Below are 27,118 nucleotides of genomic sequence, written 5' to 3'. Positions count from 1 at the left end.
AATTAAAAACACCCTGAAAAGACGAGAGCCGCTGTCGAATTGTATCATGCGGATAGATATTGGACTTTTATCGGCATGGCAAGGATGTCATTGTGAGAATAAGGAACATGCTGTCACGTGAGCGTGCAAACATCTTCACACCGAAGGGGCGAAAGTTCTCCTGAAATAAACGTGCTCGGGTGGAAATAAAAGTGTCATGGGGAACCTGTTCTAGTGGCTAAATGTTTGCCTTGAGAATTTAGAAGATCTGTGTTCTAATCCCAGCTCACCCTGTTGACACAAGCTTTATGTGATCTTGGGGCTCGCTCTTATCTCGTCTCTCTTGCCAACACAGTAGCCCCTCTCCCTCTCTCTGTGGGTTCCTTTACCCATGAAGAGGTCGATGCCGATTGGGTGACATGGAAAGTACTGCAGGCCTCAGTACTTTTCGACCCCACACCCTTCGCCAGTACAAAATGCCTCCCTTTCCGTGAAGCACACGGTGGGGTACCCGTCCCCTCTGTTAAGGAGAAGGAAGAGCTCCCTATAGCCATTTGCAACACGCCAAAGATCACACATTGTAACGTATCATACATACATCATGCTTCGTGATTAATCTGTGGCAGAGGGTTGGTTTTAAGTACACCTCGTTTAATAGCAGAACGTCTGGAAAACATTTCCGATTGAGGTTTTACTTAAATGAACACACATCAAACTCACATGATCACTATTAGCATTCATATATTATATTTCGACGAAGATCATGGCCAGTTTCGGCGATCTGTGGTTGAATTGGGCTCCCACCTGTAATCTGTGTGATCCTGGGCAAATCTTTTTATGGCTTTGTCTGTGCCCCGTTTATTTTCTCTGCCAAACTATGGGTGCTCAGAAACAGACTACCCCCGAGAAACAAACGCAATGACTGTTGCATTAGGAATTACATTTGTCGGAAAGTCCTCACATTTCCATACAGAGCGTCATAAAAACATCACAAAATACACACGTTTACATGCTCGTCGGCATAACAGGTTTACGCTCAATCAATGAATAAAAAAAACAGTTCGCAGCTCGTTGCGGGGATGTGGGAGTTTCATGCTGGCACCAGGTTTCAATCTACGCACAGTGAACTCTGCATTTCATTGTCCACCGGTCGATAAAAGGAGTAACATTGGTATGGAGAATAATGAAACCTTTAATTTACTACAAACGAATAAGCAAAATTCGCCGCAGCATGCGCTATAAATAAAACACGTCATTATTTCATAGCCTCAATTCTTACCGTACAGTGTCACTACAATATTCACGTATCCTACACACACACCTGGAACTATGAGGTCTGACCGTTAAATTACTGACCGGGAAACCATCAGATCCCGGCTCGAATTCTAGCTTCGCTGCCAGTACACTGTGTGTGATCCTGGGCAGACGGCTTTATCTCCGTGTGTTTCATGTTTCCTCGGTGTCAAAGCTGGGAGCGCTTAGAAACAGGCTAAGGCCAATGACATGTTATTTATAACCATCAAACAAATTGATATATCCACCCCCAATTAACGCGTTGCATCATAACATATAGATAAGACACAGAGAATGAAGAATTCGGAAATAAAGCACTCGACTGCAATGTCTTTTTTGCCGCATTAGAGAACGCATCTCCGGAGAAGCTGTCGGGTGTTGTTGGTCTTGGAAGGGGCTGCCACACGCTCCTGCGGGTGATGGAGAGGGACCCCTGGAGGGTGGAGGGGGTGAGGTGACCCTCAGCTCTGCCGTGGGAGATGCGGCCACAGGCACACACAAACGCACACATACCGAACACTCACAGCACAGTAGAGTCAGTTACAGAGCTGCCAGCACCCCCCCCTTTTCCAGGGCAGTCACTCCGGGTTTGTTTGTGACAACAATAGTTTGCTTGTGAAATGCCCGACGGCCTTTCTCCTCAGCGTCGACTCTTTTTTGACAGCAGGCACGGGGGAGGGGGCAGAATGTAATAAATTCGGATAAACTGACTCACGCATTACTCTACTTCTGACCTTCCCTCGTGCCCAAAGATTCAAGGCTAAGGAATGCAAGCACATTCCCTGGCGGCAGTTTTTAGCCTTCTGCGACTCACTCACACTGGGTGCAGCCTTCTGGATGTGCACGGGTGGATGCAGGAAAAGAGAAACTCAGCACGCAATTCAAACATTGCATAAGCATAATATACGTCACAGTGTAAACTGGGATTCAACAAAACACGCTTTCATAACTTATTTTAGGAAAATCAAAAGAGCAAAGCTAACTCCAGACCTAAAACAATCACCGCCTCAGCCCGGAGGAAAACACCGGAAGCAGATGTCCGGCCCGCCGCCTGGTTGTGGGCGGGGCCGGGAAGAGGTGGGTCCGCTCCGACTGCCTTGCGGAAGCTTTGCCTGTTGTCCTCCGGTCTCCCGAGTCGTGAGGGAGACCGGAGATGCTGTGCCAGCCATGGCGGGGGGGCCGTGCACAAGAGGGAGCCCCCGCTGGAGAAGGAGAGACCGGCCCGCCGCCGAGCGCCAGCCGACCCGGTGAGTCCCGAATAGAGAGGAGGGGCGTGAGAACTCATGTATGCGGCGGCCGGGGGCGCTTCTATGTATGCGCCGGCGGGGGTGGGGTGCGCGGTGCGCGCGCGTGTCTGTGTGTGTGTGGCCCTTCCTGCCTGCGTGTGCATGTGTGTGTCTGTGGCAGGGGACGTGCATGGCGCCGAGCTGGGCGTGCGCGCTCATGAGGTCAAATCTCCGGCAGGAGAAGCTCGTGACAGTCTGCTGTCCACATTCCCCCCAAAGTGATTACATAAGTTGTCTCGCCCTAGACAGCAAAAGCTTCCGCTTTTGCTTTCGTCTAGGCGAGACCTAAAAAGTGTATATACAATTGAATTTAAAAACATTATACAATACCTATGTGGTATAAATATATGTTTGATTTAGCTCCATCAGTATTTCTGAAAATAGGCCTGTAAAATAAACAGCACAGTTACTCTCCGTGCGCTTCCCAATGCGCAGGTATAGGTCACCTAAGGAAGGAAAAAGGTGACATATAGTGACTTCGCTATATAAAGGTATATTATAGTTAAATATCGGTGCTGTGGCCTGTTAGGGTAAGAAAAAGAAAAAAGACAGTGCATAACAGAACACACACACGTAACAGAAAACACACACTATATAGTGAATACTCGAGTGGGTTGTAATAGGCTGAAAAAAGAACATTGGCTTCCTGAACTGCCTTGCCTCATGGCAGACATAGTTCTACAAGTTACACTGGGCCATCGAGTGGGGTATCATGCCCGCAGAGACACTTTCACACCCACATTCCCCACTAGATTACCCCATACATATTAGACCTACTACCATAGGTAACACTCCCTAGGGAGCTGTTTGGGTGCATGCTACTAACCATATTTCCATAATGCATGTAAGTGTATCATCACTTTCATTATTAACCATCTTTTTGCCCCGTTAAATAGTTAAAATATTCTTTTCGAATCAGCTATACAGAACCCACAGTTGGGTTTTATATCCCGATCGAAACAACTCCAAAATGGCCGACTTGTCGCGTCTACCTTGAACTACTGTGCCTCTATGCCCTCTTGCCGGTCGGCACACACGCCGCCTATATTCTCAATCTATCAGAGCACCATATTTATTAACATTATGCAGGACCTAAGCCGTACCAATGTTTAAAGTCCACTCTAATAACGTAACTTCATCTTTTTCTTCGGTTACGGTAATTCGGAAAAGTAACATGGCCACCGCCTTCCTTTACGCTCCGACGTGAGCCTTCTAGTGCTCAGTACTCACTTCGCCCGGTTAGAATACGGCCAGGTGTAAGTGATGGACCAATTATCGAGCACATAAATACGCCGCCTTCCACCCCCTCTTTCACATCACGGAAGCCGCGGGAGAGAGTGGAGGCGAGAACTACGACTTCAAATAAGTAAGTACGGCATAGCCACATGAGGGAGGACCTGGCAATAACCACGAATACCATCAAATTGCTAATGACTTGACCTTATTTCACCATTGAGTCAAGGTCATCGTTTTTCCCTTCTTTTCCCTCTCGCTTATACCAACAGATGAGAATTTCTCAATATCTCTCGACCTGACGGCTCATGGGGCACTGACTCCTAACCTTGCTAGTACGTACAAAAAACTCACGCCAATGTTCTTTTTTCAGCCTATTACAACCCACTCGAGTATTCACTATATATGGAGTGTGTGTTTTCTGTTACGTGTGTGTGTTCTGTTATGTACTGTCTTTTTTCGTTTTCTTACCCTTACAGGTCACAGCACCGATGTTTAACTATAATATACCTTTATATAGCGAAATCACTATATGTCACCTTTTTCCTTCCTTAGGTGATCTATACCTGCGCATTGGGAAGCGCACGGAGAGTAACTGTGTTTATTTTACAGGCCTATTTTCAGAAATACTGATAGAGCTAAATCAAACATATATTTATACCGCATAGGTATTGTATAATTTTTTTTAATTCACTTGTATATACACTTTTCACATATTGATAGCAACCAGTGAGTGTCAGAGGGATCTACTCCGTCCTGACGAAGGGGCTGCCATAAGCCTCGAAACATGTTGACTTTTCAAGCAGAATCAGCACATTAATTGCTTTGACTCTCCGACACACTGGGTTTATTAATACCAGCCTATGACCAATAAAGTTTTTTTGAATCCATAAGGCCAGGTATTTTTTAACATCACTTTGCCATTCACCCCTGACCCTACCTCACTCACTCAAATACAACTCACATAGCACTTACAAAATCAAAGTGCTCCAGCGTAGTCGCCAGTCGCAGCACGCCCCGTCCCGCAGTGGGGCGGGAAGAACCCGATGATTAAGCATGACACCAAGGGCCCTTTTGGTGTGTGAGGGGTATTTTAACAAATAGTGTGCATCTCTCACATCCCTGGACATACAAGAAACCTCCTAGAGGTGGATCTCTTTGTTTTCTAAATGCTAACAGAGTGCGTCCGATAGACTTTGTTCTTTGTGGCCTTAAGATCGGAGATGGGATCAGCCACTGAGTGTCAGCTTTTTTTGTCTGTGATGCCGAGAAAAAGATTATGTAGCAGATTTAGATTAAAGTCTTCGGTTAGGAGAAGGTGAGCGTTCACATGGTTAACATTTAATGATGGCGATCAGGTGCGCTAATTTCTTCACCCTGTCCTGCTTTCCAAAAGATGTTGGATGTAGATACACGTTCTACCCAAAGGCAGTAAGTGAGACACTCATTAAAGAAATCCTACACCAATTTACAAGAACAATTACTTTTCTATGAATTTAGATACCAAGATCATCAGAATCCGTAAGTACTTTCTGAGTTATTAATTTTTACCCTTTTTTAAAATGGACAGTGCAATTTCTGAAAATGGAGGAAAAACATGTACTGCATACAAGTACTCCACATCACCTTATGGGACCAGCCTCCTGGACTTAGGGTAAGTATAGGGCAAGGTACAAGGAAGCACCAACAGGTCACCTGGGGCGGCACTAGAGCGGCTGGGTGTAGAGGTGCTTTTCAGCATCACGTGCCCAATGTTATCCTATGGGGGGAAAACATGTACAGCATTCAAGCACTTCACATTAACTTATGGGAAGAATCTCCTGGACTTAAGGTAAGTATGGGGCAAGGTCCAAGGCCACGCCAACAGGTCAACTCGGGAGGCACTAGGGTGTCTTGGTGCAGAGATGTTACCGCATCAGATGTCCCATTCATTTTAACGGGGAAAGGTCTGGTTGTAAAGAAGCTGGGACTGAGAGACCAGTCAAGTTGAACCAACAAGGGGGCTCAGGTCTCACAATGCTCGGGGACATGGGGACACCTTTGGTCCTCTTCTCCTGGGACCAGTGCTGCCAGGGGCAGAGGTGTTCTGAGGCATCTGATTTTTCTCACTGGAGACACCTACGGTAGGGGGGCCTGCATAAAGAGGCGGTGGTGAGTGCACTCTGGCAAACCCTAGGGGGGCTTTGACTCTACAGGGTCAGGGACCACACTGGCACCGTTCGCCTACTTCAATCGGGCTAGTTTTGCATGGGTGCAATGGTGCTTTCCAGTGTTGGGTTTGCAGCAGTCCGGAGTCCTCACAGTTCTTTTGGAGTGACCGCAGGCTGCAGGGAAGCAGCTCCGCTACTCCGCTGGAGTTCCTAGGTCTTTGTTGAAGGCAGGCGGTCCTCCCAGGCTTTTGGAGGTACAGCAGCTGCAGAATGAGCCGACTTTAGTGAATTCTGTCCGGAACAGCAGACAGGTGAGCAAGGTTGGTGCCAAGTCAGCTGCTTCTTCACAGTTCATGCTTATTGTGGCTCTTTGGTGTCTTTCTTAGGTCGGCAGTATTCTGATTTCCTGGCACCAGGGGCTCCCCCTAAAACTAGATTTAGGGGAGTCTTGTGAAGTAGCCAAAGGGCTACTTAACCCTGGGGGTCACTACCACCCCTATATGGCCACTCCCTGTGAGAAGCGAGCATAACCCTGTCCTAAAGTTCCTAATTCTGCCATAAGCAAGAAGAAAGACTTTTAAATTTCGTATCAACATCAGGTAGCCCACCTTACGGGTGGAAATGCCCCTCCGACTATTCATTTTCCCGCCTGTCCTGGTGCTAAATGGGCCCTGGTCAGGGGGCTTGGCATCCCCTCACCTCTGAGGGAGCCCAGATAGGCATACCAAAGGCGGTGTGGTCTTCGAAGCTCCCTGACTTGGAATGATAATTTAGCAGCCTTCATGGAGGAGGTGTAAAATACTCCCTCCAGAGCAGGCCTTGTTCCTGACTGTCTAAAAGAGTGGACTCCCACCCCTGGGGGTCAGAAACTCGTCTGTGGTAGCAAACTGGACCGGACCAGTCAGCGAGCATACTAGAGGGCTGGAAGGTTTCAGGAGGTACCTCTGATGCACCCTCAGGGTGCATGTATTAATATCAGCGTGGTTTTATTAATAGGAGGTGTTTGATACCAAACACCATAAGTTTCAGTGAAGCCATTATGTATCTGGGGTACTGACCAGTGCCCAGAAAATATTTTAAGATTGAGTCCCTGCTCACTTGAAATGTCTAGTAATTGAACTAGACATCACAGGGGCATATCTGCTCATGCAGATATGTCCTTACATAAAATATAATGCACCCGGCCTTACGGCTCAAAGACCTGCTGCAGGGGTTACTTACCCATATTAGAGGCAGTGACATTGGCATGGCACACAGAAGAAGGTCATGTTTTCACTCATTGTTTGCACCGCGTCATGCAGCCTGCAATGGCAGTCTGTGTGAAATTTGTGTGTGGGTGGCATAAGATATGCTGCAGCCCTTTGGGTCACTCTTTAGCACTTATGCCCTAGACAACTGGGGAACAATTTACTAGGGACTTAAAGGCTGCTAAAGTCGTTAGCCAACTTTAGCAAAATTAGACAACACCTTGTTTTGGGGAAGGAGCACTGGTACCGAGGTCTGGTTAGCAGGCCATTGTGCATGGTCAGTCGAAAATCACATCTAGTAGTTACAAAAGGGGGCAAAACGTGGGGTGATAACTGCAACGAAAGTCCAGCTTCCTACAATTGCTATCTGTCAATTTCACCATTCAAATGCAACTCTTCTCCTTGCTTCCTAACCAATCAGCTAAAGAAAGAATCTGAGGACGGCGACTATGTACTGTGGGTTTACGCTAGATATATTAAGGAGTCATGTTGGCTCAGCCTATAATCAAAGTCTGAAAAGAAAACAATTTCTAGACTATTTCCAGAAAAAAAACACCAAATCTCAGAATAATGCACAACATGTTAATCTAGATCATGCTCTGGCTACTAAATTATGTGGTTTCCAAGAGTAGACTACCACAGTTGTACACATGTTTTACATTCATTCTCAGTAAAACACGGTTTAGCAAAGATCACACTTTTAAAGGAAGAGGTTCTTTCAGTTTTTTGCTGAACAAATCACTCCACAAAGTGGCACTGGGAGAAATGTTGGAAGTAGCATCATAGACATAAAGGCAAACAAGTCAATGAGAATCAGTGTGGGGAACAGATATCCTGCTCTGCTACATTAGCAACTTCGTTAGTAACCAATCAGTGCATGGGTCGTAGTCATTCGGGTCAAGAGGTATAGCATTATTGTTGGTGACAATTATGCCATGTGTACCACAGGTGAAGAAAACTCATGAAGCCACGAGCAAAGAATAATAAAAAATAAAAAAAATAAAGTCATGACTGTTTTCTTGATGCAATCAAAGGACACTTGAGGGGAGCATGCAACCTCAAAGTGCACTAAAAAGTGTAACATTTAGAGAACTGGTGAAGCAGAATGACCTTAATATTTTAATATATATAGGTACACTAAAGGTGTCTGGCTTAAAAGTACTATGAAAAAGGACTTCATTATTCAATTTACTGTTGCTCAATTCATTGCACTTTAAAGATGAAAAGCGGAGTTGGTTTGCCGAGAATTAAACTTGTGACCAATAGGCCTCATCTAATTGTCAATAGAAAGCACACAACTGACTGAGGCACAAGTGGTAAGTCATTCTTAAGAATAAAATCAAATTCAATCTTAGGCCTCAGGATATTTTAAAAAATGCTATTAGAAAACATTTTATCGGAAGCAAGCTGCAAGTACATGTATTCTGTCACTCATTAACTGAAAACTACATTGAAATTAATTCACAATAAACATGATAAACAGTATTCCCTGCACAAATAGATTTTTTACAACTACAATTAATTATTTGAATAAAATTCGAACCTGGGATGGACTATTTTTCATTTCTGCAAGTAAATCAAAGCCATGCCTGACAGTTACTGCAGGTTGACCAGCCAAAAGTCCAACACGCATGATAGCAATTCGAATCCTTGTCAGCCAGTCCTGACATGTCTGCCGGTTGGTATAGAAAAACGTCCGTATGACCTTAATGGGGAAAACATTTGACATCATTTAATCATCATTACAAAAATACACATAAGCATACAAACAATGCAAAACCAGCAATGCTAGAAGATGCAATTACATTTCACAACTAAGGTTGGGAATCAAAAATAGTTTCAGGTAAACCGATAAGAAACAATTGAAATTTACCTGGTTTAAAGCGGAGTGTCACTTCGGTGCAATGTTAAACTTACCAGTTTGTGTCAATGCCAGGGTTAAAATAGTACCCTTCTCACCTATTTTTTATATACTTGAGCCTTAACCTTCAAGTATTGAGACACTGTTAAATAGCAAGTTCTTTATGTTTCGAAGATTTTATAGAGTACTAAAAAAGAAGTTACTTTAATTCAGTAACAATCTTCCTGCACAGTAAAATGCCCCTGTAGGTGTTCCGGCAGGTTTGGAACCAACAGACACACTAAGACCTAAAGAACATGGGTGTATCATCTAACAAGCAGGAAGCAAACACTTTGTCACATCATCTAGTTTCTTTGAATTACGAGCCACTGACGCTTCAGCAAAATCTCTACCGGGGGTTAGGAATTAAGATGAACAGGAGGACTGAAAAAAGGCGTAGTGCCCAAGAACAAGCAGGTATCATCTAGCATTCGCAGCCAGTGAAGTCTCTGTCTCTCCTACAAAGCTAAGACAGCCTATAAAAGGGCCTCTTTAAATGGTGGGCAAAGGCTGGAGCTTCTCAATAAGAATGTTAGATCTAGTTTCCACAAAGGGGCGGGGTAGCTTAAATGCTTCTGCCAAGTTTCTGATCACACAACAGTTGGAAACGAACTCGGGGGTGGCCCTGAAGGACTCAAGACCACGAATTCTAGGGAAGTATCTATTCAATTGGCTTGACGGTTCTTAGTAAACATCCGTGCAGGAAGCGGTCTCTTTATATGATATATCAAAATGAGATACATCATGTAAAAAGTCCAGGGGTTCCCTTATGAGTGGACAGCGGCTTGCTATGGGAATCCCAAAGTGCTCTGCTAGGGGCTAGTGTGGTCGACCAGCCTTAGGCTTAACAGAGAAGAATGCAAGACATCTGAAAATACACCTAGTGGTCAATAAAGGATACCGACTCAAGAAAGAGATCCTCGCCAAATTATAAAAATATCAAGCATCTTTATATATGTTTACGCATCACAAACAAATCGTTCAGGTAAGTATGTTTTTAACGAGAAATGCTTTACAGTTAAAAAAAAGTCGAGTGCAATTTCTGAGTTCTGCATTGTTAACCTAACGAAGGAAAACATGCAGTTTACCAGTTCTTGTCAGCGACTTACAGGACCAGTTTCTTGGGTCAAAGGTGAGTACAGGGCCATGTCCAAGGCAGCACCATCAGGTTACCTCCAGAGGGACTAGGGCAGCTGGGTGCAGTGGTGCGAACAGGGTCAGGTGCCCAAGACAAACCAATGGGAATTGGTCTGTCACAAAGAGACTGCAGGAGGGAACGGAGGTCAATCCAGTGAAACCAGTGGGTGGCTTTGGTTCTTGTGATGGTGGGGGACGTGGGGACACCTTTGATCTCCTCTGGGCATCTGGTGCAGAGGTTCTTTTCGGTGTCTGGTTTCTCTATTCGGCGACACTCGTGGATGAGGGGGCCTGCCACCAGAGGCTGCAGGCGACATTGGAGAGTTCAGGAGGAGACACTGCACAGTGGACTCTCTACCTTGAGGGCTTGGGAACCACACACACACACACACACACCGTAGGCTCACTTCTATATAAGCTTGGGGGCTTGGGTCAGTGGTGCTTGGCAGGGCTGAGATTTGGCGGGCTGGAGTCCTCTTGATCCTTCTTTTGTTGTCTGCAGGATGCAGTTCTGCTGCCCTCTGGAGGCCTTGGTTCCTGGGTGAAGGCTGGCAGGTTTCCTGGGTTTCGGGGACTCAGCAGGTTCAGGACAAGTCGATTTTAAGTGTAGCTTCCTCTCCTGTGAGGTGAGCCAGATTTTGCCTTTCAAAAGACGGCAGCTCTTTTAAGCTTGTCGGCCTAGGAAGGCTAATCAGCAGGTCCTCCAGACAGGCTTTTGTTCTGGGTCTCTTGAGAGCAAAAGGCTCTCACCCTAGGAGGTCATAACAGTGTCCTGGGTGACAGGCTAGCAGAAACCAGTCATGGAGGACACCAGAGGCTGGTATCTTTTCAGGGAGCACTTCTGGGTACATGTATAGGTAAATCCATCACTGGAATCATGGAGGGTTTATCAAAACAGATAGCAAACATCTCCTTCAGTAAAGCCATCATGTAGCTGGGGTACTCTTTTTCCCCAGTGTCCAGCACATGTTTTAAAATGGCTTCTATGGTCACTTGCATTGGCAGTAATAGAACTGAGAACCAGCACAGGGGCATATCTGCTCATGCAGGTATGTCCTCACACACAATAGTCAGCACCCTTCCTTTGTGCTGTCAGGCCTGCTGTAGGGGTGACTTACAAATATTAAATGCAGTGGTAGGGGACATGCCACACAGGATGTGTAACACGCTGTGTTTTCACTTTTGTCTGCAATGGTAGCCTTGCATGTGCTTGTTGAGGGGTCCCTTAGGGTTGCACAGTTTCTGCTTTCAGTACCTCGGGGCCTAGGTACCAGGGTACCATTTACTAGTGACTTACAGAGGGTTTAAAGGTGTCGTCAATTGAGGGAAACAATTGTACAGTTTTGGGAAAGACCTCCGACACTGGGTGCCTGGTTAGAAGGAACCTAGTGCACTTAAAGTCAAAATCACATCAGTTGCCAGGAAAAAAGTGGGGGTTACCATGTCAAAAAGGGCTACTTTCATACAATCAGCATACACTTTAGTGGCTCACCCACCATGTGAGAAAGTGCCTCTTTTAACTTGGTTAGCTCCCTCTTTTTACCTGAACATTGATGTGTGGTTTCAATTGTAGCGCACAGGGTCCCTGCTAATAGAGTCCCCTGCTTGTTCCCTAAAAACGATTCGACAATTGGTCCTTCAGGACCCTGTTAAAAGTTCCTACCTGGGCCTAATGGACATTGGGCCTGAAAAGTCTGCACCTAGACCAGGCAGATTGCCACTACAGCATGTATGGTCTAGTGCAGAAAATATGACAACGTTGACATGGCACACTGCCTGTGTGCCATGTCAACTAGCATGGCCTGAGACATAGGTAAGTAGCCCCTCTAGCAGGCATTACCAGCTCTGAGGCAGGGTGCACTATATCACAGGTGTGGGCTTATCTGCATGAGCAGATATGCACCTAAAATAATGGGGTGTATTCATTAATGTTGCTAGTGCTGTGGAAGCCATAGTGAGTACATTGGCAGGAAACTCAACAACTTGAGTTCCACAGCATCATAGTGGCTTCACCGAGCACAGGTGTGTTTGGTACCATAGCACAAGTTACTACTTGTATAACGATATATCTGTTAAGAGATATTACGTAGTGATAGATTCCTTACCTTAGAATATTCCCCAGGCGTCAGACTGGATCCGGAAAGTTTAGCTTAGCAGTACCCCTGTGCGTCGGTAGGTGGCGTCGCACGGCTCCGCGTCAGTCACTGGCTTCGTGAGCGCCGAGATGACGTCACAGAGACTACTCAGGCGCCACCCATGTGCGCTGACATCAGCTCTGAACACGACTTTCCACGCAGAGCCATGCAAGATACTGACCATTGGTGTGTAAAACTAGGGCCCTAAAAGGGGATGACCTTAACCCTAGTAATCAGTTCGCAGAACGGGGAGGATGGGTGGGGCAGTAAGCAATCCATCACTAACTAACGTCTCTTACAGATATATTGTTACACAAGTAGTAACTTGTGCATCTGAAAGAGACACGTTAGGGATGGATTCCTTACCTTAGAATAGATACCCCAGCAATACCAACCTCGGTGGTGGGTATGTGATCAAGATTACACCAGAAAGTCACGAGGCACAGAACGGCCAAAGAAGCCTCTCCAGAACTGACTGTCAAGGCAGTAGTGCTTGGCTTAAGAAACAGGGCGGCGGCAAACATTTTTTGCTCTTCTAATCAGGTAAAGGACATTAATAGAAATCACACAAATTACTAATGTGCTGCCCCCGATATTGGAACGCTTTTGATGATCATTTGACGTTTGTCACTTTCGCACTTAGTGACATGTTTGTGTTACTTCCCTTTCCAGACTGCCACATCGACTTATGATTTTATCCAAGCTCCATTCCATTTAAAATAAATTTGATACAGCCACCAGAATGATTTATCACCTGTATCCCTATTGAAAGGAACATCAATTTCCTTTAGGTATGTAATATGACCTTCTAAATCTCAGTCGAATTAAAATCCGATAAAATTTTGAAACTTTTTTTAAAATTGGAGACATTATTGTTTATAGATTTTGGCTTTCGGAGACGATGACCATCATCATCCTGTCCTAGACGATCTCATCTATAATAAAGAAATTGGTAAATACATTTTTACATTTGAAGATTGACATCGATTGCGATTTTTTACTATTCTTTGCTATCTGCAACCAGGGTCGCTTAATCTTAACTGATGGCGCCATAGATTTCTAGATGCCCTCCAATCATGTGGGCAAATGATTTAAGAGAGATATATAAATGGGCAGAACAACTATGCCCGATCTATTTGTGTCTGTAGAATATCCTAAAATGTATAGTGTATTAATTTTCTTGCCAACAGAACAGAAAAGAAATCAGGAGTTCACACCGCAAATGTCAATCACCGATATTCTCTTTTTATCCCGTTTGGAAGTAATATGATCTGGCAACCTTTATTTTAAAAAGATTAAAGTAAGTACCTTGGAGATAGATTAATGATATATCGTTTATCTAGTCAGTCACTTAATTCCATCCATGATTAGTCCTTATAATTTAATCTGAATATCTTTTATAAAAGAGTTTCCCATTACCATATACTATTGATATATGTGTATGTAACTCCTAATACTATGATTATAATTCATTTTTGATCTTAATTTTATTCTCAGACTAAACCGACTATAGATAAATGAGCACAGAAATGTATTATGAATGTTTGCATTGTTTAATGATATGGACTTGTCTGAAGATGGGCCTTGGACCAACTCTATGTTATGTTGATGTTTAATAATTGCCTGATGTTTTTTAACAAAAGCTAGCTAAACACTAAGGAACTTGTTATTTGGAATGTAATAATCTATACTTCTTTGATTACCACACTATGCTACGCATCTATGTGATTCTAATACATGATGTTTATCATTATTTAGGTTACTGTGTGGCTTGTCCTGAAGAAGGCGCAGGTCGCCAAAACGCGCGTCGAGATTAATTACTTTTGTGCCACATATATTTGTTGTGTAGATCATGTAATATATTTAAAATTGTTTTTTGTGCATAGTGACTGTTTATGTGTTGTTAATCCATTATAGTTCTTTGGGACTATTTTTATTAATTCCCCGCTTTTCTTAAATATTTTTGAACTGTTTTTTATGAATTATTGATGTGTTGCCAGTAAAAATTGTCTTAATCTTTGTGAATGGTCCCTTGCCCATGGAATACTCGTTTGACAAGCATTATGTCTGCCTAGGTTGTTGTTTACACACATAGTAGTGCTTGGTAAACATGTGCAGCGAGGCCCACGTAGCTGCCTGACAAGTTTCCTGCAAGGGAACACCGCATCCCAAGGCAGTAGTGGCTGCCGTTGCCCTGGTCGAATGGGCAGGCAGCCCCACAGCAGGCTCCTTCTTGGCCAAGGAGTAACATGCTTTGGTGCACAGAACGATTCACCGGAAGATGGATCATTTGTGCACAGCCCGACCTTTTTGGGCAACCACGTAACCAACAAAAAGCTGATCATCCACCCAGAACTGCTGTGTACGCTGCAGATAGAATGCGAGCGCACGTTTTTAGTCCAGACAGAGGAGCCTCTCCTCTTTCCTTGAAGGATGCGGAGGCGGAAAGAAGGTGGGCAAAGTGATGGTCTGCCCGATGTGGAAGGGCGTGACAACCTCTGGCAGAAAAGAAGGATGGGTCCTTAAAACCACCTTGTCCGGATGAACAGAAAGGAAAGGAGGTTTGGAAGAAAGGGCCTGGAGCTCACTCACTCTTCTGGCAGAGGTGACAGCAACCAGGAAAGCCGTCTTTAGAGTGAGAAGAAGTAAGGGACAGTTATGAAGGGGCTCAAAGGGAGCGCACATCAGAAAAGTCTAGACAAGATTTAAGTCCCACTGAGACATTATGAAGGGTACGGGTGAAAACGTGTGCGTAATGCCCTTAAGAAAACGATTAACAACCGGGGACTTAAAAAGAGAAGGCTGATCTGGAAGGCGTAGAAAGGCGGAGATGGCCGAAAGATAACCTTTGATAGTGCCCAGAGCAGAGCCCTGCTGGGCCAAAGAGAGAAGGAACAAAAGAACCTCAGAAAGAGGGGCACAAAGGGGATCCACAGCCTTTGCTGTGCACCATGCCACAAATCTGTTCCACCTGCTGGTGTATACCGTTTTGGTAGAGGGACGCCTGGCTGCCAGAATGACATCACAGACTTCGGGAGGAAGATCGAACGGTGTCAACTGTCGTCGCTCAATCTCCACGCACAGTGGTGGAGGCTAGATAGGTTTGGGTGGAGGACTGTCCCATGCTGCTGCGACAGAAGATCCTCCCGAAGAGGCAGACGGATCGGGGGATACTCATACTGAGCAGCTCGGGATACCATACTCTTCGAGCCCGGTCCGGAGCCACAAGCATGATTTGGGCCCGGTAGCGCCTGATCTTTAGCACTCTGAGCAGAAGTGGTATAGGCGGAAAGGCGTACAACCTACCGCAACTGCACTTGCGACGAAAAGTGTCTCTGAGCGTGTGCCGCCTGGGAAATTCCATCGAGCAGAACTGATGACATTGCGCGTTCTCTTCGGTGGCGAATAGATCTAACCAAGGCTCTCCCCACTGCAGAAAGAGACCTTGTGCCACGTCCGAGTTCAGACGCCATTCGTGATCCACCATGCACTGGCGGCTGAGTTTGTCCGCCCTGGCGTTCAGAGAACCTGCCAGGTGTTGAACCACCAAGGTAATGCCTTGATGTTCCAGCCATGCCCAGAGGCGCAAAGCCTCCTGACATGGGGTCTATGACCCCACCCTGCCTTGTTTGTTGCAATACCACATGGCGGTGGTGTAGTCCGTGAACACCTGAACAACACTTCCCCGGACAGAGGGTAGGAATGCCTTCAGGGCAAGTTGGACTCCGCCGGAGACCAGAGGCCTCTAAACTCCGCCTCTCCCATGTGGCCTCCCCATCCCAGGAGGGACGCATCCGTCACCACTGTGTGCTCCGGCTGGGGAAGGGAGAAGCATCTGCCACTGACCCAACCGCGATTCGTGAGCCACCACTGAAACTGTGGTGCAAGGCCCTCAGAGATCTGGGCGCAATCAGACAGGTTGCCCTGATGCTGTGCCCACTGGAACTTCAGGCCCCATTGCAGAGCAAGCATATGCCATCTGGCATGTGTCACCAGCAAGATACAGGAGGCCATCAGGCCCAGAAGCCGGAGGGTCAGCCTGACAGAAACCCAGGATAGAGGCTGAAAGGGCGGAATCGTAGCCTGAATATCCCGGACTCGCTGCTCGGGAGGATAAACCTGAAACCGTGTTGAATCCAGAACCGCTCTGATGAAGGGGAGCTTCTGAGAGGGACTCCGATGCGACTTCAGCACATTGATGGAGAACCCAAGCAAATGCAAGAGGTCGCCGTAGTCTGGAGACTGGTGACGATTGCCTGGGGCGAGCCCGCCTTCAACAGCCAGTCGTCGAGGTAGGGGAAGACTGACCCCCCCGACCTGCGCAGATGAGCTGCGACCACCGCCATCACGTTCGTGAACAGCTATGGGGCACTGGTAAGGCCGAAGGGGAGCACAGCAACCTGAAAATGCTCCTAGCCTATCGTGAACCGCAGGTAGCGCCGGCAGGACGGGGATGTGAAAATATGCATCCTGCAAGTCCAACGCCACCATCCAGTCTCCAGGGTCCAGGGCAACCAGGACCAGCGCCAGAGTCAGCACCTTCAACTTCTCCTTCCAGAGTAAGCGAGTGACGTCCCCGGGGGCCAAGATGGGGCGCAGGACCCCCTTGCCATTCTTGGACACCAGAAAGTATTGGGAATAACAACCACTGCCTACTTCCTGACCGGGAACGTGCTCGATAGCCCCCTTGGCCAGGAGGGCCAAGACTTCCTGATGGAGAAGAGTCAAATGATCCCCCCGACATGCGGTGGTACCGAGGTGGCATGGCCGGAGGGGAGGACAGAAAGGGGAGTGCGTAACCTTGGCTGATTATCTGCAGCACCCACCAGCAGCACCCACTTGTCTGATGTTATTTTGCGCCAGTGGTGCATGTGTTGGCAGATCCCCCCCCAAGCTCGCATTAGGAAGGCTTAGCGGCGGAAGCAGCGGGGGTGGAAGTGGACTGACCTGCGCGCTGGTTACCAGATCCGCCCTGCAGAATCCACAGCCTCGCTGAGGCTCGGTCTGCACAGACTTGCGGGAGGAGCGTGCCTGGGTGCCCCTGCCCTGGCCACGAAAGGAACGAAACCCAGGCGTGGCAGGGTCCTTTGTGTAAAGACCCAAAGACTTGGCTGTGGCCTGAGAGTCTTTAAAGAGCTCCAGGGCATGGTCGGCCATCTCGCCAAAGAGGCAGGAGCCATCAAAGGGCATGTCCATGAGCGAGCTCTTGACTACGGGTGAGAACCCAGTGGAACGCAACCAGCCGTGGCGCCGCAACGCCAGTGTCGTGGACATTGCCCTGCCCAACAAATCAGCGGTGTCCAAACCACACCTGATGGCAAACTTTGCCGCATCCTTACCTTCCGCAATCCCTTGGGAAAGGACAGCCTGGACCTCCTCAGAGCACCGAGGCAAGACCTGAGCTACCGAATCTCACACTGCGTGGGAGTAACGGCCCAATAAGCAGGCGTGTTAACCGACCGCAACCCCAAGCTGGCTGAGGAGAACAACCACTTGCCAAATTGGTCTAGCCTTTTAGAGTCCTTATCCGGCGGAGCCATGGGAAAGGCACTGTGCAACGTCGAGGCCTGAATGACCAGGCTCTCAGGCGTGGGGCGAGTGGTCAAGGCAGCGAGATACCCAGGTGCAGGGCGATGACGCCTAGCGGCGTTTTTATCCAATGGCGCCCCCGTGGCCGGTCGCAACCAAGTGCTCAAGAGGAGTTCGGTGAGGGCCTCATTGAAAGGGAGCAGCGGCTCCGACGACGCAGACACTGTCTGGAGCACCTCCGTAAGGAGGTAGGTTTTAAGGGCCACCGTAGGGAGGTCGAGATTGAGAGCCTCCGCAGCCCGACGCAGCACCACGTTGTAGGAAGCACCCTCCTCCATAGTAGGTGGAGGAGACGCAAACCACGGGTCAGAAGACGCATCAAGTTCGCCCGCATCTTGAAGGTTGTCCATCCAATCCTGCTCGGAGTTACACTGCCGGGCAAGGGGGTCCTCGGAGCCGTCCCAGTCCTCGTCCGGCTCCGGAGTAGAGGGAGCCGGCTGCGGCGGCAGGGCCGGAGCCGAAGAAGGGGCAAGCGGCGTCGGGAACGGCGCCGGACAGGGTCGAGCCAGAGCTGTATCCCAATTCGGATGCCAGGCCAGAACGAAATGGTCTGGGAACCGGGGCAGGGGTAGGAGAAACGTCACCCAGTGCAGCGCATGTGGCGGAGCCAAGGGCGGGGCCGGGGCCGGGGCCGGAGCCAAGGGCAGCGCCAGGGCTGGAGCCAGGGGCGCTGCACATTGTGGCGCCAGAGCAGAATCCTATGGTGCAGGGGTTGTCGCCAGTGGCGGACCCACCGGGCCAACAGGATCTGAACACGAAGGCGCGCCGGCGGGAGCCCGGGACCTAAAAAGGCGGTCCATGGCAGCAAGAAACTCTTGCATCTGTTCGGGAGTCGCAGACGGAACCGGGTATAGCGGGTAGGCCGCAGGACTGCCCGGCTCCAGAGGAACCGCAGGGGCTCCGCCCCTGTCCCTGTCGTCGGCCTCTGGGGAGCGACGGAGGGACGTCGGAGAGCGAACTTAGAGCCCGAGGAGCGACGGCTCTGGTCCAGCAAGCGGCCCTGCAAACGGCCCCTAGACCAGGAGCGGCGGTGAGAGGAGTGCCGGACCACCAGCAACTTCCGGCGCCGCTCCCGCAAGGCCTTCAGGCCATGGCTCGACAGTCCCGGGAGTCATGGTCGGTCGCCAGGCAGTAGAGGCACACATCGTGGGGGTCTGCCACAGACATGTTACGGGGGCACGACCCACAAGACTTAAAGCCGGGCATCCTTACGTGCACCAGGAGACAAGAAAATCAGACAAAAAGTGTCAAAAAAGTAGTCAAAAAATGACTGAGGTACATGCTCAATCCGGATCTGCGCTTTCGGCGCGGAAAAAGAACTGACGTCAGCACGCATGGCTGGCGTCTAAGTAGTCTCCGTGACGTCATCTCGGCGCTCACGACGCCAGTGACGGACGCGGAGCCGCACAACGCCACCTACCGACGCGCAGGGGTACTGGTAAGCAAAACTTTCCTGATCCAGTCTGACGCCTGGGGAATATTCTAAGGTAAGGAATCTATCACTAAGTGTCTCTTTCAGATCTACTCTTCACAATAAGCCCACACTGATGCCAGTGTGGGATTTATTGTAACATGTACCTGTAGGGCACCTCAGCGGTGACCCCTGAAAACCTACCCACCCTGGTGTGGTTAATGACTAACTTTAGGCAGCCTGCCACACACAGATCTGTTTCTGGCCCCTTGGGCTGAGAGCCTCTGCTCTCTGGGACCAGAAACAATACACAACCTGGACAGAGGTGTCACATCTCCTTCGCCAGGATGGGCATTCGAAGAGGAAGCTTGAAAAGCCTGCTGCCTTTGTAAAGCGATCCCCCCAGCCTCTGCTGTTAGCAGCAGATGACAGCAGCCCCCAGTTTACGCCCCCAGGTTGGGCTGAAACATTGGTAGGAAAACTTAGAAAGACTCAGTGTACCCACCTTTGCCAACTCCACCCCTCAGGTGGAGGAGGCGAAGTTAAGCATACTTTTCAGTCCCCTCCATCTTGAAGATGAGGAGACTTTTCCAATCAGGGATTGGATTATGCCCCCTCTCACAGGAGGGTGGCATATTAGAGAGTGAAAACACCCCAGGTAAGGTGCCCTTTGGCCCTACTGGTTAGTCCCCTAAAACGCCCCCTAAAACTAGTATTTAGGAAACTCCCTCAGACCTTGAAACTAGTTCTCTGCAATCTAAGGAGGACAAAGAAGATGCCGTGCTGCAAAGCCTGAAGACTACTACTGAAGACCTCCTGAACTTTGACAAAGACAAGAACTTCCAAGGACAGTGATTCTGTCCCCAAGAATCCAACAACAAGGACTCCGGTGCCAGCTGGAACCGCAAGTCCTGACTACTCTGCACCAGATGCCTCTGCCCCTTGTCTAGGTGGCCCACTGATCCAGAACAGGTCCATCAGCAATCCTGACCTCAAGACCAGCGTTGGCTCCATGTAATCGCAGTGGGCCGAACTCTTGATTTGGACCGCTGCAATTTTAAATAAAATGCAAACAAAGCTTATTTTTATAAAATTGGTGTGGATCTCCTTTTTGAGACGGGTGTCAGTTATTGGTCATGTGTGTGCAATAAATGTCTTACACTCCTCTGTGTTAAGACTAAGTCTGCTCGCCCACACTACCACTAATAGAGCATTTTGGGTTTTTCATTGAGCCCTGTACACTTCTGGGGTATTCCTGGACCTTGTGCACAGTATAACCACCTAGTGGCATGACATATACAAAGCAGCTTTCTACACACATTATCTGTCCTTAGAGTATCGAAGGATCTGAATACTTGACAAAAGGATCATGTAAGGTCTCTCTGTAGGATGGCCTTTCATAACGTAGCTCCCTGTAATGCTATTCCAAATAGAGGAGTTGAGCCTCCCTCCTGCATTTGAGAGGCATAGTTTTAGCATCAAGAGGGAGTTTCCTAGAGCTGGGCAGTCCAGCTTTGTGGTTAGCAATAAGGGTCAATGTCGATTGCATGGAAGTAGGGTTAGGTATTGGTGCCAGTGAAAACTGCAGATGGCGCCAGGAATCTGACCTGTGGGTGAAATCAGCAGACACAGCCAGGAGGGTCTGAGGCAAGAAGTGGGTGATTAGTGTAGAAGGGGAAGTCAGCATAAGTCCATACGTAACCTGTACTGGTGCCATAAGGCCCAAAGGTCCTCCAGAGTGACCATTGCTCTACTAAACACTTTAAATATAGCATTCAAGAAGAGGGCTGACTCCATCCTTGGAGTGGGAAGCTCGGGGTAAGGTCAATTCCTGAGGTGTCTGCAAAAGAGGCAACAATGCTGGGCCAGTCAGTTTTTACTAGCTTCACCTTATAAGAAGGATGGGATATTTTCACCAGTTCTGGCTCCAATGACTGCTCCATTGGTGGAGGAAATCAAGAAGGGGCCTTATTTTTTAGTATCAGAGAGTACGTTGTGCATCCTCTTCTTTCCATGTATACAAAAAAGTGATCGATGGAATGTTTTAATTGATCTCAGCCACTGGTAATCACTTGGGGCACCATGCCACCTCAGTTTGGACCTAGCCATATGCAAATCAGTCTTTACTCCGTTCCAATGGAGATAGTCCAGCCCAAACTCCCAGTTCATTTAGCTCTCAGTCTCTGCATGGGTTAAATCTCGTTTCAGTGGAAAAGGGGTGGGAGTGTGGAGCTGGAAATTCTTGAAAGGGTTATCAAAGAGTGAGCTCTGGAGCCATGTAGGAGGGCAAGAAAAAAGGGGCTAGAGGTGGTAGGGTAGGCGCTTTACGGCCACAGTGACACCACAAGGATGCCGCAATCGGTGTCGCTAATGAGCCAACACCCTCCCCCGCCATGGTAGAGTTAAGGGAGATATTTCCAGATTCAGTCCAGCACCTGAAAATTTTAAAAAGTGAAGAGCTTCCTGCAATAAATAAACACTTTTTCAGGCCTCAAAGAGAACAAATTGGCCATTTTCATTGACTTTTACTCATACCCCAAATCTTGTGTTTAGGCCTCCTGGAATCATGAAATTCACTTTAAACATGCTCATTTTAACTTCAGTATTTAGATAAGCTCTGGCAGCTTTCTAAATATTTTTTCAACATACAGGTCACACTACGTATCATTAAGAGCTGCACCTCTACTGGAAAGTAGTCATACCACGCAGGCTGGGGATAAGTATTAACTGTTGCAATAAGGCAGAGCGCTTCATAACGCAAATAAGAGTTACCCAGCAAATGAAACTCAAATGTCTTGCAAGGTGGGAAGTTCTAATGTGCCTAGAAATTTCAAATGTGCCAAGAAAAATGTGCAAAATGCATGGAGAGCCGTGTGGATATTGGCTCGAAGAACAGACTGCAATCCGATAAAAATATAGAAAGCAAGACACACAAGTTACTTACCTTCGGTAACGATATATTTGTAAGAAACAGTAGTTAGTGTTAGATTCCTTACCTTAGAATATCCCCAGGCGTCAGACTGGATCCGGAAAGTTTTGCGTAGTAGTACCATTGCGCGTCGGTAGGCGTCGTCCGCGGCTCCCCGTCCGTCGTGATCACGTCGGAGTACTTAGACGCCGCCCTCGTGCGCGGACTTCAGTTCTTATACATAGCTTTTCCGCGCCACAAACGCAGAGCCATGATAAAAACAGACACTGTTGCCATGATACTAGGGCCCTCAAAGGAATGACCTTAACCCTAGATATCGGTTCGCAGATTCCTTACCTTAGAATAGATACCCCAGCAATACCAACCCCGGTGGTGGGTCTGCGAACCAATGATCACACCAGAAAGTCCTGGAGAACGGAACGGCCAAAGAAGCCATCTCTCCAGACTTGGCTGTCCAGGCAGTTGTCTCTAGCGAACGTGTGCAGCGAGGCCCACGTAGCTGCCTGACAGATGTCCTGCAAGGAGACTCCCCGACCAAGGGCAGTAGTAGCCGCCGTGGCCCGAGTGGAGTGGGCACGCAGCCCCACCGGAGTCTCCTTCTTAGCCAGAGAATAACAGCCCTTAATGCACAAAACGACCCATCGAGAAATGGTTTGTTTGTGCACCGCCTGTCACTTCTTAGTGCCCACATAACCAACAAAGAGCTGGTCGTCCACCCGGAACTGGCATGTGTGGTCCAAATAAAATGAGCGCATGTTTTGGGTCCAGACGGTGGAGCCTCTCTTCCTCTTTTGAGGGATGCGGAGGCGGAAAGAAGGTGGGCAAGGTGATGGACTGCCCGATATGTAAGGCGGTAACAACCTTGGGCAGGAAAGAGGGGCGTGTTCTTAAGATAACTTTGTCCGGATGGACAGAAAGGAAAGGAGGCTTAGAAGAAAGAGCCTGGAGCTCGCTCACCCTCCTGGCAGAGGTGATGGCAACCAGGAATGCAGTCTTAAGAGTAAGAAGACGGAGAGGACAATTGTGAAGTGGCTCAAAGGGAGCACACATCGAATAAGTTATAACAAGGTTCAAGTCCCACTGAGGCATCACGAAAGGAACAGCAGGAAACACGTGAGTGATGCCCTTAACGAATCTATTTACAACAGGGGACTTAAAAAGAGAAGGCTGATCAGGAAGCCTTAAGAAGGCGGAAATGGCAGAGAGGTAGCCTTTGATAGTGCCCAGAGCAGAGCACTGCTGGGCAAGTGAAAGAAGAAAGAGGAGTACCTCTGAAAGAGGGGCAGAAAGGGGATCCACAGCCTTTGCTGTGCACCATCCCACAGATCTGTTCCACCTGCAGGCATATACCGTTTTTGTGTAGGGACGCTTGGCTGCCAGAATGACATCACAAACTTCAGGAGGCAAGTCAAATGGCCTCAACTGCCACCGCTCAATCTCCACGCATGGAGGTGGAGGCTGGACAGGTTCGGGTGGAGGACCATCCCCTGCTGCTGCGACAGAAGGTCTTCCTGAAGAGGCAGACGAATCGGGGGATCGACTGACATGCTGAGTAGCTCGGGATACCAGTATCTTCGTGCCCAGTCTGGTGCCACAAGGATGACTTGGGTCGCGCCTGATCTTCAGCACTCTGGGCAGAAGGGGATAGGCGGAAAGGCGTACAACAGACCGCAAGTCCACTTGCGACGAAAAGCGTTGCAGAGCGAGTGCCGCCTTGGAAAATTCCAACGCGCAGAACTGATAACATTGCGCGTTCTCTTCTGTGGCGAATAGATCTAACCAAGGCTCTCACCACTGCTGAAAGAGGCCTTGCGCCACGTCCGAGTTCAGACGCCATTCGTGATCCATCATGCACCAACGGCTGAGTTCGTACTCCCTGGCGTTCAGGGAACCTGCCAGGTGTTGAACCACCAGGGTGACGCCCTGGTGTTCCAGCCATTGCTAGAGGCGCAGAGCCTCCTGGCAAAGGGTTCATGACCCCACCCCGCCCGGTTTGTTGCAGTACCATATGGCGGAGGTGTTGTCCGTGAACACCTGCACCACACTTCCCAGGACAGAGGGAAGGAATGCCTTCAGTGCAAGCCGGATCGCCCGCAGCTCCAGATGGTTGATGTGGAGCCAGGACTCCGCCGGAGACCAGAGGCCTCTGATCTATGCCTCTCCCATGTGGCCCCACCAGCCCAGGAGGGGCACATCTATCACAACTACGTGCTCCGGTAGGGAGAGGGATCTGCCGCTGACGGAGAGGGATCTGCCGCTGACCCAATCGCATTCCGTGAGCCACCAACGCAACTGTGTCGCTGTGCCCTCCGAGATCAGGACATTGTCTAACAGGTTGCCCTGATGATGGGCCCACTGAAACTTCAGGTCCCACTGTAGAGCCCGCATCCACCACCTGGCGTGATGCACCAGAAGGATGCAGGAGGCCAGAACCCGCAGCGTCAACCGGACAGAGACCCGGGATAAAGGCTGAAAGATCGGAATCAGAGCCTGAATATCTCGAACCAGCTGCTCGGGAGGATAAACTCGAAATTGCGCTGAATCCAGAACCGCTCCGATGAAGAGGAGCTTTTGAGAGGGACACAGGTGTGACTTCGGCACATTGATGGAAAACCCCAGCAAGTGCAGGAGGTTGAGATAGGGGAAGACTGACACCCCTAATCTACGCAGATGTGCTGCGACCACCGCCGTCACTTTCGTAAACACCCTTGGGGCACTGGTAAGGCCAAAGGGGAGCACGGTGAACTGAAAGGGCCCGTGGCCTACCGTGAACCGCAAGTAACGCCGGGGGGCCGGCAGGACAGGAATGTGGAAATAGGCGTCCTGCAAGTCCAACGCTATCATCCAGTCTCCGGGGTCCAGAGCAGCTAAGACCTGAGCCTAAGTCAGCATCTTGAACTTCTCCTTCCGAAGGAAGCCGATGACGTTCGCAGGTCCAAGATAGGGCGTAGGCCCCCTTTGCCCTTCTCCGCAACCTAGACCTACTTCTGGCCCATGAACGCGCTCGCTGCCCCTTTGGCCAAGAGGGCCGATACTTCCTCTCGCAGAAGTTGCAAGTGATCCCCCGACACGCGGTGGTACTGCACTGGCATGGCTGGAGGGGTCGCCTCAAAGAGGAGGGAGTAGCCCCTTCGGACGATTTGCAGCACCCACCTGTCCGATGTGATGTAGCACCAGTGGAGGAGGTGATGGCAGACCCTGCCCCCCACTGGCGTCAAATAGGCCTGAAAGCTCGGACTAGGTAGGCTTTGAGGCAGATGCTGCGGGGGTGGATGTGGACTGGCCTTGCCGTTGTCCCCTGGCACCGCCACGGCGGTTACCACATCCGCCGCCGTGCTGGATGTTAGAATGCGGCCCGTGGCTGGCAGGACCTGAAGGGGCGCCCCTTCCTTGGCCACGAAAGGAGCGAAAGGCAGACTGCTGCTGACGCTGGCCCGAGAGGCCCAAGGACTTGGCGTAGCCCTGGAGTCCTTAAAGCGTACAAGCGCATTATCTGCCTTGCCACCAAAGAGTTGGCTGCCATCAAATGGCATGTCCATGAGGATGTTCTGGACAACAGCCGAGAAGTTGGTGGACCTCAGCCAGGCGTGGCGGCGAACCGCCACAGTCGTTGATATCGCCCTGCCCAGTGAGTCCGTGGTATCCAGCCCACATCGAATGAAGTACCGCGCTGCGTCTCGTCCCTCCGCGAGGGCTTGAGCGAGCTTCGCCCGGGCCCCCTCCGGGCACTCCGGCAGCACGGCTGCAACCATATCCCACAGAGAGTGGGTGTAATGGCCCAAAAGGCAAGCTGTATTGACGGAGCGCAACGCCAAACTGAGGGAGGAAACAGCCAAACTGTTCATACCTTTTGTATTCCCAATCTGGGGGTGTAGTCAGGAATGCGGACTGGGAAGTAGAGGCCTGGATAACCAGGCTCTCGGGGTGGGGTGGGTGGACTGAAAACTAGGGTCGCCTGGAGCCGGGAGGTGGCGCCTGGCAACGTGCCTATCTACAGGCGAGACTGTAGCGGGCTTGGACAAGGTGCCCAACAGGACGTCCGTGAGAGCCTCATTAAACGGGAGTAGAGGCTCCGGAGAGCTTACCTGCGGTTTAAGGATCTCAGTGAGGATGTTAGACCGCACAGTCGCGACGGGGAGCTCAAGAGCCAAGGCCTTGGCCGCCCTCGGCAGCACCACACTATAAGCAGCCCCCTCCTCCGTAGCTACGGTAGGAGGGGAGACAAAGCCAGTGTCAGGTGAAGTATCGAGACCACTGGCTTCCCCTAGCTCGTCTGTCCAGTCCTGAAATGACTGACACTCCCGTGTCAGAGGGTCCTTAGACCCCTCCCAATCCCCCTCGTCCTCCATGTCCTGAAATTCAGGGTCAAAGGATGGAGCTGGATCAAAGAAGAATTGCTCCTTCAGCCAGCGCCGAATGCGGCATTGAGCGACGTCGGTCCGACGCCAGACCCGGACCGAAGGAGAGATCAGGGACGACGTTGTGCGGGGGCGACATCCTGGGGGTCGACTCCGGCAGAGTCCTAAGGGCGACCAGCGGCAACCCAGATCCGGAACCAGAACCAGTGGGGGACTGCGGCGCCGGGACCGAAGTCGCCGACGGCGCCGGGGCCAAAGCAGCCGCCGGGGGCGAAGCACCCGACGGCGCCGGAAATGAAGCACCCGGCCCACAAGAATTCCCAGCCGGGGCCGCGGGGCCCGAAGGCGTTCCCGCGGGACCCGACAGTGGAGAGAGGGACCTCATGGCCATGAGGAAGGCCTCGATCTCCTCCGACATCACGTTCAGCCCAGGGACCGGCGGGTGTGGAGCTGGCCGCGGAGCCTGTGGCT

At 49.5% G+C, this 27,118-nt stretch overlaps 1 protein-coding gene across 1 annotated transcript in view; it reads right to left on the bottom strand.

Annotated features, from left to right (window-relative positions):
- Positions 1-27,118, bottom strand: part of SMG1 (SMG1 nonsense mediated mRNA decay associated PI3K related kinase) — a 1,634,890-nt gene that overhangs the window by 1,100,779 nt on the left and 506,993 nt on the right. The window contains exon 22 of the mRNA XM_078665250.1: positions 8,732-8,893. Within this exon, the coding sequence (XP_078521376.1) occupies positions 8,732-8,893 (162 nt within the window). The remainder of the gene's footprint in view (positions 1-8,731; positions 8,894-27,118) is intronic.

Source organism: Lissotriton helveticus, chromosome 10 (assembly GCF_964261635.1).
Source record: "Lissotriton helveticus chromosome 10, aLisHel1.1, whole genome shotgun sequence".
NCBI classification, from domain to species: Eukaryota; Metazoa; Chordata; class Amphibia; order Caudata; family Salamandridae; genus Lissotriton; species Lissotriton helveticus.
Note: the sequence above shows the minus strand (reverse complement) of the source record. Positions and strands in the feature narration are given on the sequence as shown.